This window comes from Oreochromis aureus, linkage group 3, assembly GCF_013358895.1.
Source record: "Oreochromis aureus strain Israel breed Guangdong linkage group 3, ZZ_aureus, whole genome shotgun sequence".
In the NCBI taxonomy this organism is placed as follows: Eukaryota; Metazoa; Chordata; class Actinopteri; order Cichliformes; family Cichlidae; genus Oreochromis; species Oreochromis aureus.
In genome coordinates, this window is record NC_052944.1 from 101,191,010 (window position 1) to 101,203,340 (window position 12,331).

The following is a 12,331-nucleotide window of genomic DNA, read 5'->3' on the forward strand; positions in this document are numbered from 1 at the left end:
AGTAGAAAAAGTTATACTTTTTTACTGTAACAACCACACACGTTTAATGAATGAATCATATTTCATAACTTTAAATGCAAATATAAATTGTCAATTTTAAAATCCTATGCACAAGTTTTGCAAACAACAAATTTATTTGCACCTTTTACCCTTTTTTGAAATAACCATTTCAAACTATTTACAGAACAATCAGCTGTTCTGCATTCAATAAGATGCCACACAAATTATTTGTGCCACTCCAAAAAAAAAAATCATAATATGTGTCCACTATAAAGGAGAACATCACAGCCTGATACCTGTAGGTCTGACAGCAGCAGGTGTATAACTCCTCCTGTTTCTACCTGGAGACAGCAGTCGCCACACTAACTACACAAGAAAACTACACACTCCAAACACACTAAACGTCACAAATCTCTCACATCTCAAAACTCGCTCTCTTTTTCTTCTCTCTCTCGCCATCACTCCTAAAACTTCCCCTGTTTGTGTTTTTTTGGGGTTTTTTGCTCATAAGCAGAGAGTGCTTGCTAGCGCTGTCTTTAGACAGTAAACATGACAATGAGTTTCCACTCATTATCAACTGGTCTGTTCTGGAGTTTCCACACCAGACCAGTACAGGCTAGTCTCTTTGATTAAGAATCAGCACAAGTCTAAAATTTACACTAATTTTCTTACACAAATAACATTATATAGATTAAAAAAATGACTATTTTTACATAATTTGCTGAATCAAATATAAATATACTCATCTGTAGACCTTTGTATCACATTTACCATTAAAAGGCTTCATTCACAACTTATAATATTGGTGAGCTGGGAGATCTCACTCCCCCGACAGGGAAGAAAAAGACAGTTAATGCAGCAAATACATTGAATTTATTCAATTCAGTTCAGACTTGAAATCTATTTAGGAACATCTTTCCTACAGAAAAGATGTAGTGCAGTTGCTGTGTTGTGCTAAATTTAGGTGTACCTTGGAAACTCCCAAATCTCTCCTCAAAAACTGTTGTTATCTTCTCTGTGAAGACCTTCCTTCCTGTCCTGGTTCCAAAAATGACTAAAACAACTAGAGCATTAGTGACATTGCAAATGTCATGCTTTGGGTGGAAAAAGATAGAAAAACAACATGTGGATCCTAAATAATGATAGCTTCAATCTTTAAAGGACTGAAGAGGAAGACGTTTACAACGAATCATTTACAACATCAACTGAGTGAATCCATGAATCCTAAAACGTATTTCCGAGTGAAAGAGACGGACATATACAGACTGAACCATCTGTTCAACAGTCAGAGCTTTTCTGTAACAGGAGGGCACTCTTTACAGTCAACTCAGCACAGGGACACTGATGAACCAGGAAAAAAATAAAACCCAGGATAAAGAGTTTCAGTGAATGTGGTGTTGAAGGTGTGGAGGTGGATCAGAGTGTCAGAGGAGACTCTGTAGAAGGACAGAGTGCCAGCAGGACAGTCCACATACACTGCTGCTCTGTTAGAGACACAGGATGAAGAGGAGGAGGAGGATGTTTCTCTGTTATTGTGCCTGGCAGAACAAGGACCACCATCAGAACAGAGCAGACTCCAGGAATGATCATTCCGTCCAAACAAACAGTCAACACTGCTTCCTTTCCTTCTGATTCTTCTGTAACTCACTGATATATAAACCCCTCCTCTCCACTCGACCTCCCAGTAACAGCGACCAGTCAGACCATTTCTACACAGCAGTTGTTCATAAACATCAAATCTGTCTGGATGATCAGGATATGACTGAATGTCCTTCACATGTGTGACCTTGTTGTTGTCATCAGACAGTTGGAGGTTTGTGTGAACTGTGTTTGTGTCGATTGTGAGTTGACAGAAATCTGATGGAGAGAACAAAAACAATCCAGCTGCAGTTATTGATCCATCATCTGTTCACTGATTAACACTTTGATGATGACTCCTGACATTAGAGATTTGAATGAGTGATGTGACTGTTTTAACCATCTTCAACGTCTGCTGCTTTGTTTTCATGAATCACATTAAAAACACACTTACACTTCCTCAGACCTGGTGTCAACCATCGGACTCCAGCAGGCTCCACCCTGAAAGGAGGAGGGGGGTCAGAGCAGCACAGTCTCTTTCAGCATGCACACATGGACATTACATGGCTGGTATACACATACTGTTAGACACTGATAACAGACCAACATTTTCACAAATAAACTTCAATCCATATGTGGATCAAATGATTGATGATGATTTGGAGTGATCCTGGATCTGTCAGTACACCACTGTTTTAAATGATATATGACTGATTTAAACTGTGACCTTCATTATCTGTCTTATGTAGATATATAGATTATATAGAAGTATAGTCTCCTTGGACCCATCTGGAATCTGGTGGGCAGATTGTGCTGTGTTTCCATCTTTAGATGCCAGCTAACACAGCTTCAGTAACCCTATAAACATTGCTGCTGTTTAGTTTTCTTACTTCATTTATGTCAGAAGTGACAGAGCTGTACTTTTCAATTTTTTTTTAGAATCAAACACAAAGTAAGTTAAGGACATAGGAAATGTTTCCAGCTCTTCCTCCCCTATCAGACATTCTTTCCATACCTGAGAGTGTCCAGTCTCCAGCGTGGATCCTTCAGTCCAGCCGACAACAGCTCCATTCCTGAGCCTCCTGGATGATTGTAGCTCAGGTCCAGCTCTCTCAGATGGGAGGGGTTGGAACTCAGTGATGAGGCCAGAGAAGTACAGCCTTCATCTCTGATCAGACAGCCTGACAGCCTACATATATGTGACATAAGACATTTATAAATAAGTCAGATATGAATGAAGTAAGCAATATTTTATTATTATTATTATTATTATTATTATTATTATTATTATTATTATAACTGATATGTTAAAACAAAACAAAACAAAAAAAACTAAAGAAGATGCATTCTGAGAGGACAATCGTGCAACAGGACAACAAAATGTCAGTTTGTAGTGCAGTATAAACAAAAACAAAAAGTGAAGCGTTATGTAAACACCAAAAAAATGGCATAATAAATATATTATGCCAGTGGACCGGTATAATAAATATACCGGTCCACCGTGTCCATTTCACGATTTGCCTCTCCAAAACATGAAATGAAAGATGAATTACAATGATATAATTGATTTAATATTTGATGTAAAAGTCTGGATCCTGACCTGAGAGATTCCAGTGTACAGTTTGGACTCTTTAGTCCAAAAGACAGAAGGTTAACTCCTGAGTCACGCAGGTTGTTGTTACTTAGGTCGAGCTTTTTCAGTGAGCTGAAAACTGAGGACAGCGCTTCACAGCTTCTCTCTGAAAGGTTACAGCCAGACAATCTGAGAAACAATGAAATTTAGGATGAAATGAAACAAATTTAAGTGTTCAGCCCATGCAAGAAAGATGAATACTTTAATATGTGAGTATTGTTGCTTGATACAGTTCAAAATAATCCTTAATCCTACTGGGGTTGCTTGGTGTTCAAAGCTGAATAATTCTAGAGAGTGTACACTGGTAAGGCATAAAAAATTCTACAACAAGAACAGTGATTATGAAATTTTTCAACTGGGAAAAACTGAAGTGAAGAGAACATTGGATAAGTCTGAATGGTTTTGATTTTTTTTAAATCATATTTAAAAGGTTGATGATTATCATAAGGTGGGCAATTGTGGTACTTTGAGTATGATCAAAATAAAATATTTTGAAATAGTCAAACTTTCTGCAGCTATGAAATAAGTACAATAACGTTTTTTTAAAACAAAGAATTAAAAGAAAATAACAGTGCACATATTTACTCACAGAGCTTCGTTGGAGGCTTTGACCACTGGCAACAGCCTCAGAAGAGCCTCCTCTGAAGCAGAGTATTTCTTCAGGTCAAACACATCCAGATGTTTTTCTGATGACAGTAAGATGAAGACCAGAGCTGACCACTGAGCAGGAGACAGTTTATCTGTGGAGAGACTTCCTGATCTCAGGGACTGTTGGATCTCCTCCACTAGAGAACGATCATTCAGTTCATTCAGACAGTGGAACAGATTGATGCTTTTCTCTACAGACAGATTCTCATTAAGCTTCTCCTTGATGTACTGCACTGTTTCCTTATTGGTCTGCGAGCTACTTCCTGTCTGTGTCAGCAGGCCTCGTAGGAGAGTCTGATTGGTCTGCAGTGAAAGACCCAGGAGGAAGCGAAGGAACAGGTCCAGGTGTCCATTTGAACTCTGTAAGGCCTTGTTCACAGCACTCTGGTAGAAGTCTTTCTCTGCAAATTCTTTTGTCTCAGGCTTCTGGGAGGTTGTTTTTTGTTCTTCCAGGAGATTAATTCCAGAGTTGATGAAGGTCAGATGGACATGAAGAGCAGCCAGAAACTCCTGAACACTCAGATGGATGAAGCAGAACACCTTGTCCTGGTACAGTCCTCTCTCCTCCTTAAAGATCTGTGTGAACACTCCTGAGTACACTGAGGCTGCTCTGATATCGATGCCACACTCTGTCAGGTCTGATTCATAGAAGATCAGGTTTCCTTTCTGCAGCTGATCAAAAGCCAGTTTCCCCAGAGACTCAATCATCTTCCTGCTCTCTGGACTCCAGTGTGGATCTGTCTCAGCTCCTCCATCATACTTGACCTTCTTCACTTTGGCCTGAACCACCAGGAAGTGGATGTACATCTCAGTCAGGGTCTTGGGCAGCTGTCCTCCCTCTCTGGTTTTAAAAGCATCCTCCAGAACTGTGGCAGTGATCCAGCAGAAGACTGGGATGTGGCACATGATGTGGAGGCTTCGTGATGTCTTGATATGAGAGATGATCCTGCTGGCAAGCTCCTCATCTCTTAATTTCTTCCTGAAGTACTCCTCCTTCTGTGGGTCAGTGAACCCTCTAATTTCTGTCACCATGTCAATACATACAGGGGGGATCTGATTGGCTGCTGCAGGTCGTGTGGTTATCCAGAGGTGAGCAGAGGGAAGCAGTTTCCCCCTGATGAGGTTTATCAGCAGGACATCCACTGAGGTGGACTTTCTAGGGTCAGTTAGGATTGTAGTTTTCTGGAAGTCCAGAGGAAGTCGACACTCATCCAGACCATCAAAGAGGAACACAACCTGGAAGTCTTCAAAGCTGCAGATTCCTGCTTCTTTGGTTTCAGTAAAGAAGTGATGAACAAGTTCCACCAAGCTGAACTTTTCCTCTTTCAGCACATTCAGCTCTCTGAAAGTGAATGGAAATATGAACTGGATGTCCTGGTTGGCTTTGTCTTCAGCCCAGTCCAGGGTGTATTTCTGTGTTAAGACTGTTTTCCCAATGCCAGCCACTCCCTTTGTCAGCACTGTTCGGATTGGTTTATCTCTTCCAGGTGAGGCTTTAAAGATGTCTTCTTGTCTGATTGTTGTTTCTGGTCTGTCTGGTTTCCTAGATGCTGTTTCAATCTGTCTGACCTCATGTTCATCATTGACCTCTGCAGTCCCTCCCTCTGTGATGTAGAGCTCTGTGTAGATCTGATTCAGAAGGGTTGGGTTTCCTGCTTTAGCGATCCCCTCAAACACACACTGGAACTTCTTCTTCAGGTTGGACTTAAGTTTATGCTGACTCCAACACAAGCCCCTAATAGAAGTTCCTAAACGTAAAACAAACCAACAAAAACAAAACAAAAAAGTCAGTGACTGAATCAGTTCATCCATTTCTTGAAACATTAGTACAATGTTTCCCAACCTTTTGGAGCCACAGCACATAATTCATTTTAGAAAAATTGCACAGCAGATCACCAAAAAAAGTATCACAAAATATATATTTTTTTCACACAAGGCATAGTGAAATTGGTTCTGTCTGTCCCAGGTACATCTTATTTATCTTACTTATGACCGCTAGTCATGCTAGAGCCTTCATCTGTGTTGGAATTTACTCCAAGACCCAGGCCAGATTTCTTTTCAAACATGTATCTATTGCTATTACGTGCTACATTCTTTTACCCACAGCATGACAATGTAATTTCATCTTCATTCTCTTTGGTTTTACTGGAAGTTGGAAACACATTTAATTGGATCAAGAAGTTTTACTGCCCTCTAGTGGAAGCGAATGTAAATGTTCTGCCGTAACTGACGCTGGTTGCTTAGAGTATCAATCAGATAATCTTTCATTGCACACCTGATCATTTCTAACAGCACACCTATGTGTCACAGCACAGTTGTTGGAACATGCTGCATTAGAAATTGTCCAATTTATCAAGGTGGCCTAAGCGTTGGCCTCAAGAGAAACAAGCCAGCAACAGGAACAGGCTACGGGCTCGTGCACACCGTACACCCATGCCTAGCATCCTGCTAGCCAATGTTCAGTCCATCAAGAACAAGCTTGATGACCACATGACCAGATTTAAGCTCCAGAGACTAAGGACTACAACCTTCTCTGCTTCACAGACACATGACTGAACCCAGCGATACAGGACCACGCCGAATAGCACGGGGTTGTTTTCGGTTTATCATGTGGACAGAAAATGGAGTCGGGGAAGAAAAGAGGTGGTGGAGTGTGTTTGAACAACAGATGATGCGACAGCGCCAATATTTCCCCACTCACACGCTCTTACTCGCCCAATCTGGAACTTGATTATTAAATTGCCTGCACTATTTATATTCCACCTCACACGGACTCTGACACTGCCTTATGTGAGCTACATGAGATTCTCACACAACAACAAATAAATCACCAGGATGCCGTGCTCATTATTATAGGAGATTTTAACAGTGTAAATGTCAAACCTACATTTCATAACTTTCATCAGCACTTCACCTGCCCCACCAGGGGCACTAGGACATTAGACCACTGCTACACTCTGTTCAAGGACTGCTACAAGGCTCAGCCTCTGTTGTTATTTTGAAAATCAGACCATGCCACCATTTTCTGTATGCCTGTTTACAAACAAAGACTAAAGCAGCAAGCATCAATCAGGAGCAATTTCACATGCTGGCGCACAAATCAGTGACCATGCTGTAGGACGCACTGGAGAACGCAGACTGGGACTGTTTTGGTGCAGCTCTGATGACATCAACATGTTTACGGAAGCGGTTGTGGGATTTATTGGGAAACCACAGGTTGAAACAGTGGAAAGAACTATCATCCAAACATTTCATTCCATCTTACTGCGCGCTGGAGGTCATCAGTGTTGTGTTTTAAGCCCCCTGCTGTACTCACTGTGCACTTATGACTGTGTAGCCACATCAAATACCAAATCCATTGTCAAGTTTGCTGACGACACTGCTGTTGTGGGCCTGATCTTTCACAACATCAGGAAGGCCTACCTGGAGATTAGGAACCTTGTGAACTGGTGCCAGGAGAAGAACCTCGTCCTAAATGTCTGTAGGACTAAGTCACTGATCGTGGACTTGACTACAAAGCAGGTAAGAAATTATGAGCCACATCATCATCAGTGTCCACTCTCTCTATCATCAATAGAGAGAGTGGACAGATTCTGGTATCTAGGTGTCCACATCGCTCAGAACCTGCCATGGCCATGTCACAGTAACAGCCTGGTAAGAAAGCCCACCAGCATCTCTTTTTCCTCAGAAGACTTGGAAACTTCCATCTGGCACTGAGGGTGCTTAAGAACTTCTACTCCTGCACCATGAGAGCATCAACACGGGAAACATCTGCACCTGGTTTGGGAGCAGCACCAAGCAAGACAGAAGAAATCTGCAAAGAGTGGTTCAATTGGCCGAACGCATCATTCGATCCTGACCTGTTGTCCAACTAAACCAAGCGGAGCCAGACCAAAGCCACAAAGATTATGACGGACCTCTCTGATCCCAATAATGGACTCTTCTCACTGTTGAGTTCTGAGAAGTGCTTCCACTCCGTTACAGCCAAAACAGAGAGGATGAGGAGGAGCTTCTTCCTCACACTCTCACAGATCACATCACATCACCACACGCACTCTGTTTATTTGCACACCTCTTAAAATTTCTTTCATAAATTGTTATTTGCACTTTCTTTAGTGTAAATTTCTAAGTTAATATCTGTAGATTTTGTATTAATCAGTAAATCTTACTCTCAATACTTACTTTCATTTAATGGTCAGACATTGCACAGCAATAAGCATTTCACCACATGTACTGTGTATGGTTGTGTGTGTGACAAATAAAATTTGAATTTGAATCTTTTGAAAAATAATTTCAAAAGTGTGGGCTGGTGCTAGTGGGCCACCAAGAGACTACAGGGGGCTGTTGTAATAAATGTTTTTGGATATATATATGGGATTTTCCAGTTTTTGAGTGTCTTGCAGTTATCTTGACTTTGGAAAAGGCTGCTATGGAAATATTCTCTTACTGCTCTGTAGATGGTCTGCCAGCTTCTCCTGCTTCATGCTTCTTAAGAAGTGTAGCGTGATCTTCATAAATGCCTCTCTGGTGCTCTTCCTCTGCACTTCATCCTCACCTTCCAACAGTTCCGTACAACCCCCTTGACATTCCAAGTATTCTGAGTCACATGAGCTTAAAGCTTTCTGGATCCTCTCCAGTTCGTTCCTCACGAAAGTGATGATGTTGTTCTGCAGGAGCTTAAACAGAATATCATATGAATGAGAAAGAGTCGTTGGCTGCTGAAAGCCAAGAGAGGAACACAGCGAGACCACACAGGGATGGGGATCGATCGAGATCTCTCTCTGTGTGTGTGTGTGTGTATATATATATATATATATATATATATATATATATATATATATAATTCTCTCTATATTCTCTATATATATATGTGTGTGTATGTGTATATAATTCTCTCTCTCTCTCGATAGATAGATACATGCATACCCAGCTGCCAAAATGTATCATTTGCTTTAAATCTTGCAGAACTGGGCTTCCAGTTTACTTCGCTTTACTTTGCTACACCTGATTTCTAGTACTACACAAAACTAAATACCAAAGGTATAGAGCTTTGTTGTACATACCATAAATATAGGGTCAAGATCTACTTGATGCTGCTGGCAGGCCTGCCCACTGGGAATCTCTGGGCTCTCCTCGTTAACTCTGGAGGAATAAGGAAGAATAAGAATAATATAATGAGGCATTATAACAACAAGACATCAATTTTTGTTATTATTAATGAAATCAATCAGAACTCAGTCACACTGAACATTAAATGCATCAAGAACCAACAGGAAATTTAATTATAATCGAACTCTCATGAAAAAGGAGGCAACTGAAAAAGGCAGCTATATTGCTGTAGAAAACCCAAAACAATACAAACACAAAAATAAAATAAAACTTAAAATGGAAACTATGAACTAAGAATCAGAGCAGCGGTGGAAACGAGTATCATGGGTGACACAGCAACAAGTGACAAGCAGAGGAAGCATATTGACAGAGAAAGAAGACAGAGAAGAGAGGACTTTGATACACAAAGGATAACGAGGATGGGAAAAACGAGGGAACACAGCTGGAACTAATGAAACACACTGAACACAGAATAAGAGACTAAGGGAATAAGTGTCCTCTTTTTCGGAAATCCAAATATGATCACCCTATTTAAATGTCCCTAAATGTCGCCTACTCTGGCCTCTGGAAGACAATTGACCATGGTTGCTAGTGACCTCCGATTGGAGTAACCGGGTGTCATTACTGCCAACGTGAATTATGATTTTACTGAATTTACGTTTATGCCTTAGCCAGCAGTTTTAAATTTTCCTCAGTGTCACCTGCTATGGCCCCTGGAAGACAATTGACTATGGTTGCCAGTGTCTCTAGCTTCACATATGGGGGTGGCTGTAGCTCAGGTGGCAGAGCAGGTCAGCCACTAATCAGAAGGTCGGTGGTTTGATCCCAGGCTGCTCCAGGCTGCATGCCAAATATCCTTGGGAAAGATACTAACCCCATGTTTGCCTACTGGTGGTGGTCAGAGGGCCCGGTGGCGCCAGTGTCCGGCAGCCTCGCCTCTGTCAGTGCGCCCCAGGGGAGCTGTGGCTACATTGTAGCTTGCCATTGCCAGTGTGTGAATAGGTGTGTGAATGGGTGAATGACTGAATGTAGTGTAAAGCGCTTTGGGGTCCTTAGGGACTGAGTAAAGTGCTATACAAATGCAGGCCATTTACCATTTACATGTCTCAGAACAGAATCGCCAATTAACAAAGTTTGATCCCCAGCTGGTGTGTTGCCAAGTGGGGAAAAGTGGTTAGATACATGAACACAGGTGGTGTACCTGGGGCTTCTGTTTCAGACTATGCTAGCAGGGAATACCCTACCTTCAGCGACCTGCTACAGGGGCCTGGCTAGCTGTGTATATCTTGTATATGGGTTTTATTATGACTTTTAGTTTTTAGTGTTGTTTTATTTGCATGGTTTTATTCTGTTTCTATTGCATGGCTTTTAGTGTTTTATGTGACATTGTTTTTATCCACTGTGGACTGGCTGCACATGGGACAAATTAGCTGATAGGGACCACCTGCTGAGGCATGGGTGTGTCCAGAGGTGGCCTATCAGCTGCGTAAAGACTTTTAAAAAGCAGGCTAGCTGAGCACTGAAGGACGGAGGCCCCAGACTGGAAGAGGAACGCTAAATGGCCAGCGTGACATGGCGCCCCAGTTCGGACAGTGAGAAGGGCGACAGTGGGAGATGGTGCCTGTCATCGACCGCGGGCAGAGGTGTACCTCTGCCGGCATATGTGAGTAACACTTTCCCCACTGTCATATGCTGGGTGCAGCTGTGCTAGGAAAGAGTTGCCATGGCTATAAGCCAGGGTCTCTTCCGGAACGAGTTTTCTGGCCCCTATTTGTGTATTTGCAGGGTGCTGACGCGAGGGGATCCATGGTGGCATCGTGTGGAGGATTCCAGTGCGAAATGGAAGCTGGGCTGGGATGAGGGCGGCCCAGTGAGAGGACAAGGGGGGATAGGAGGCTCCTCCTCATTGGCCTAAGACAGTGCTGGCATGGACCCAACTCGTGCAAAGGAATTTCTGGCCCGCTGGTGGACCCACAATGCATCGATGGTTGTGGGACATGACATCAGGGGATTTGAGTAAATGTAGAAAATTGTATTTTTACTAGTTTAAGCATTGGCCTTGTTTATTGTTGGGGGGGTTAGCTGTCAATAACATTTTTATCGTGTAGGTTTTAAGGGTGGTTTTTATTGGTGTTTTTTGCACTAGTGAAACTGTTTCTGATCAGACCTGCTTCATCTCTGTGCCCGTGGTATCTGACTCGCTTGCTCCCCCTTGTAGTGTCCCCGTTAGTTACACATGCAAAGCCTCCAGAGCTGCAAATAGGCTAAATTTATTACAAGCATTATTACTGCTAAAGGAGGCCGAGGTGGAACTAAACATCCAAAACAATGAGCAGGAAAGTGTAAGGGGGACAGTTGAAGAGGCCATGCTTTTAGCAAGTCAGCTACGAGATAAGCTAAGCTAGCGAAACCCTAAAGACACTTTGGATACGTAAGGGATACACAATGAAATAAGAAGTTCTCTAAACGTTGTTAATACAATTTTTATTCAGATAAGCTACATTAAAAACACCACTGTGCTGGAACAGGAAGTTATACTCTACTGCAGAGAGAGTAAATACCAAGTGAGAGCACCACCCCAATTTCACGATGATTTGATTATTTTTAACTGATTGTGCTGTTTGCTTTGCCCTTGCTAAATTAATTTATAAAGTATCCTCTCTGAAATTCAGTTTAATTTATCAATGTTGTGCTTAGTTGTTGCTTAACCTGTTGTGATAATATCCCAAGGATCAGAGGCTCAGGGGCGTCTCTACAGAGGTAACTAGACTCTGTACAGTTTCATAATCCAGTCAGTTGTTTTACTTATTTATTGTACATGAAGTTAAAGAGCTCCCGTTACTAACAGCTCACCTCTCTGCAGCAGACTCTGGCTGGGCTTTAAAATCAACGTAGTGATCTTTAGAGTCGCTGCTCTTTAAGGACACACAGCTGGGTGGAGGTCCAGGTGGGTTCCTGTGAATAATGATGGAGCAGTGATGTGAGTGCTGAGCTGTGACATGGAGAAGAGTCATGGACAGTTAGAGATGGTCATCTCACCTCTGAGCTTTGGTCTGGCTCTCATGTTCCCCACACAGAGTGGTTTTAGAGGGAGGGACTCCCTCCTCTCTGTCCTCACACTGATCCATGCTGCTCAATTCACATCAGCTCACACACACTTTCTACCTTCACCTGCAGAGGAAACACAAATCATTCATGTGTACATCAACAAATCATGAAGCACACAAAATGACACACACTGATTATTCCTGTTGAATGTGCAGAGAACAACACACACCCAATTTAATGCTAATGAGAAAAATAAGAAGTGACTTTTTGTCTACGTAAGTTCAGGAATAATGTGTGCAGCAATTTTCACAATAA

General features: G+C 42.0%; 1 protein-coding gene across 1 annotated transcript; it reads right to left on the bottom strand.

The window, feature by feature from the left end:
- Positions 1-854: 854 nt before the first annotated feature.
- On the bottom strand, positions 855-12,064 carry LOC116331584 (NLR family CARD domain-containing protein 3-like). The gene is made up of 9 exons (XM_039608992.1): positions 12,008-12,064; positions 11,822-11,923; positions 8,923-9,001; positions 8,307-8,535; positions 3,801-5,607; positions 3,179-3,340; positions 2,594-2,767; positions 2,033-2,079; positions 855-1,857 (listed from the first exon to the last, which is right to left on the bottom strand). The coding sequence occupies exons 3-9, from the start codon at positions 8,923-8,925 to the stop codon at positions 1,328-1,330; spliced, it is 2,952 nt and encodes a 983-aa protein (XP_039464926.1). The 5' UTR covers positions 8,926-9,001; positions 11,822-11,923; positions 12,008-12,064; the 3' UTR covers positions 855-1,327.
- Positions 12,065-12,331: the final 267 nt, after the last annotated feature.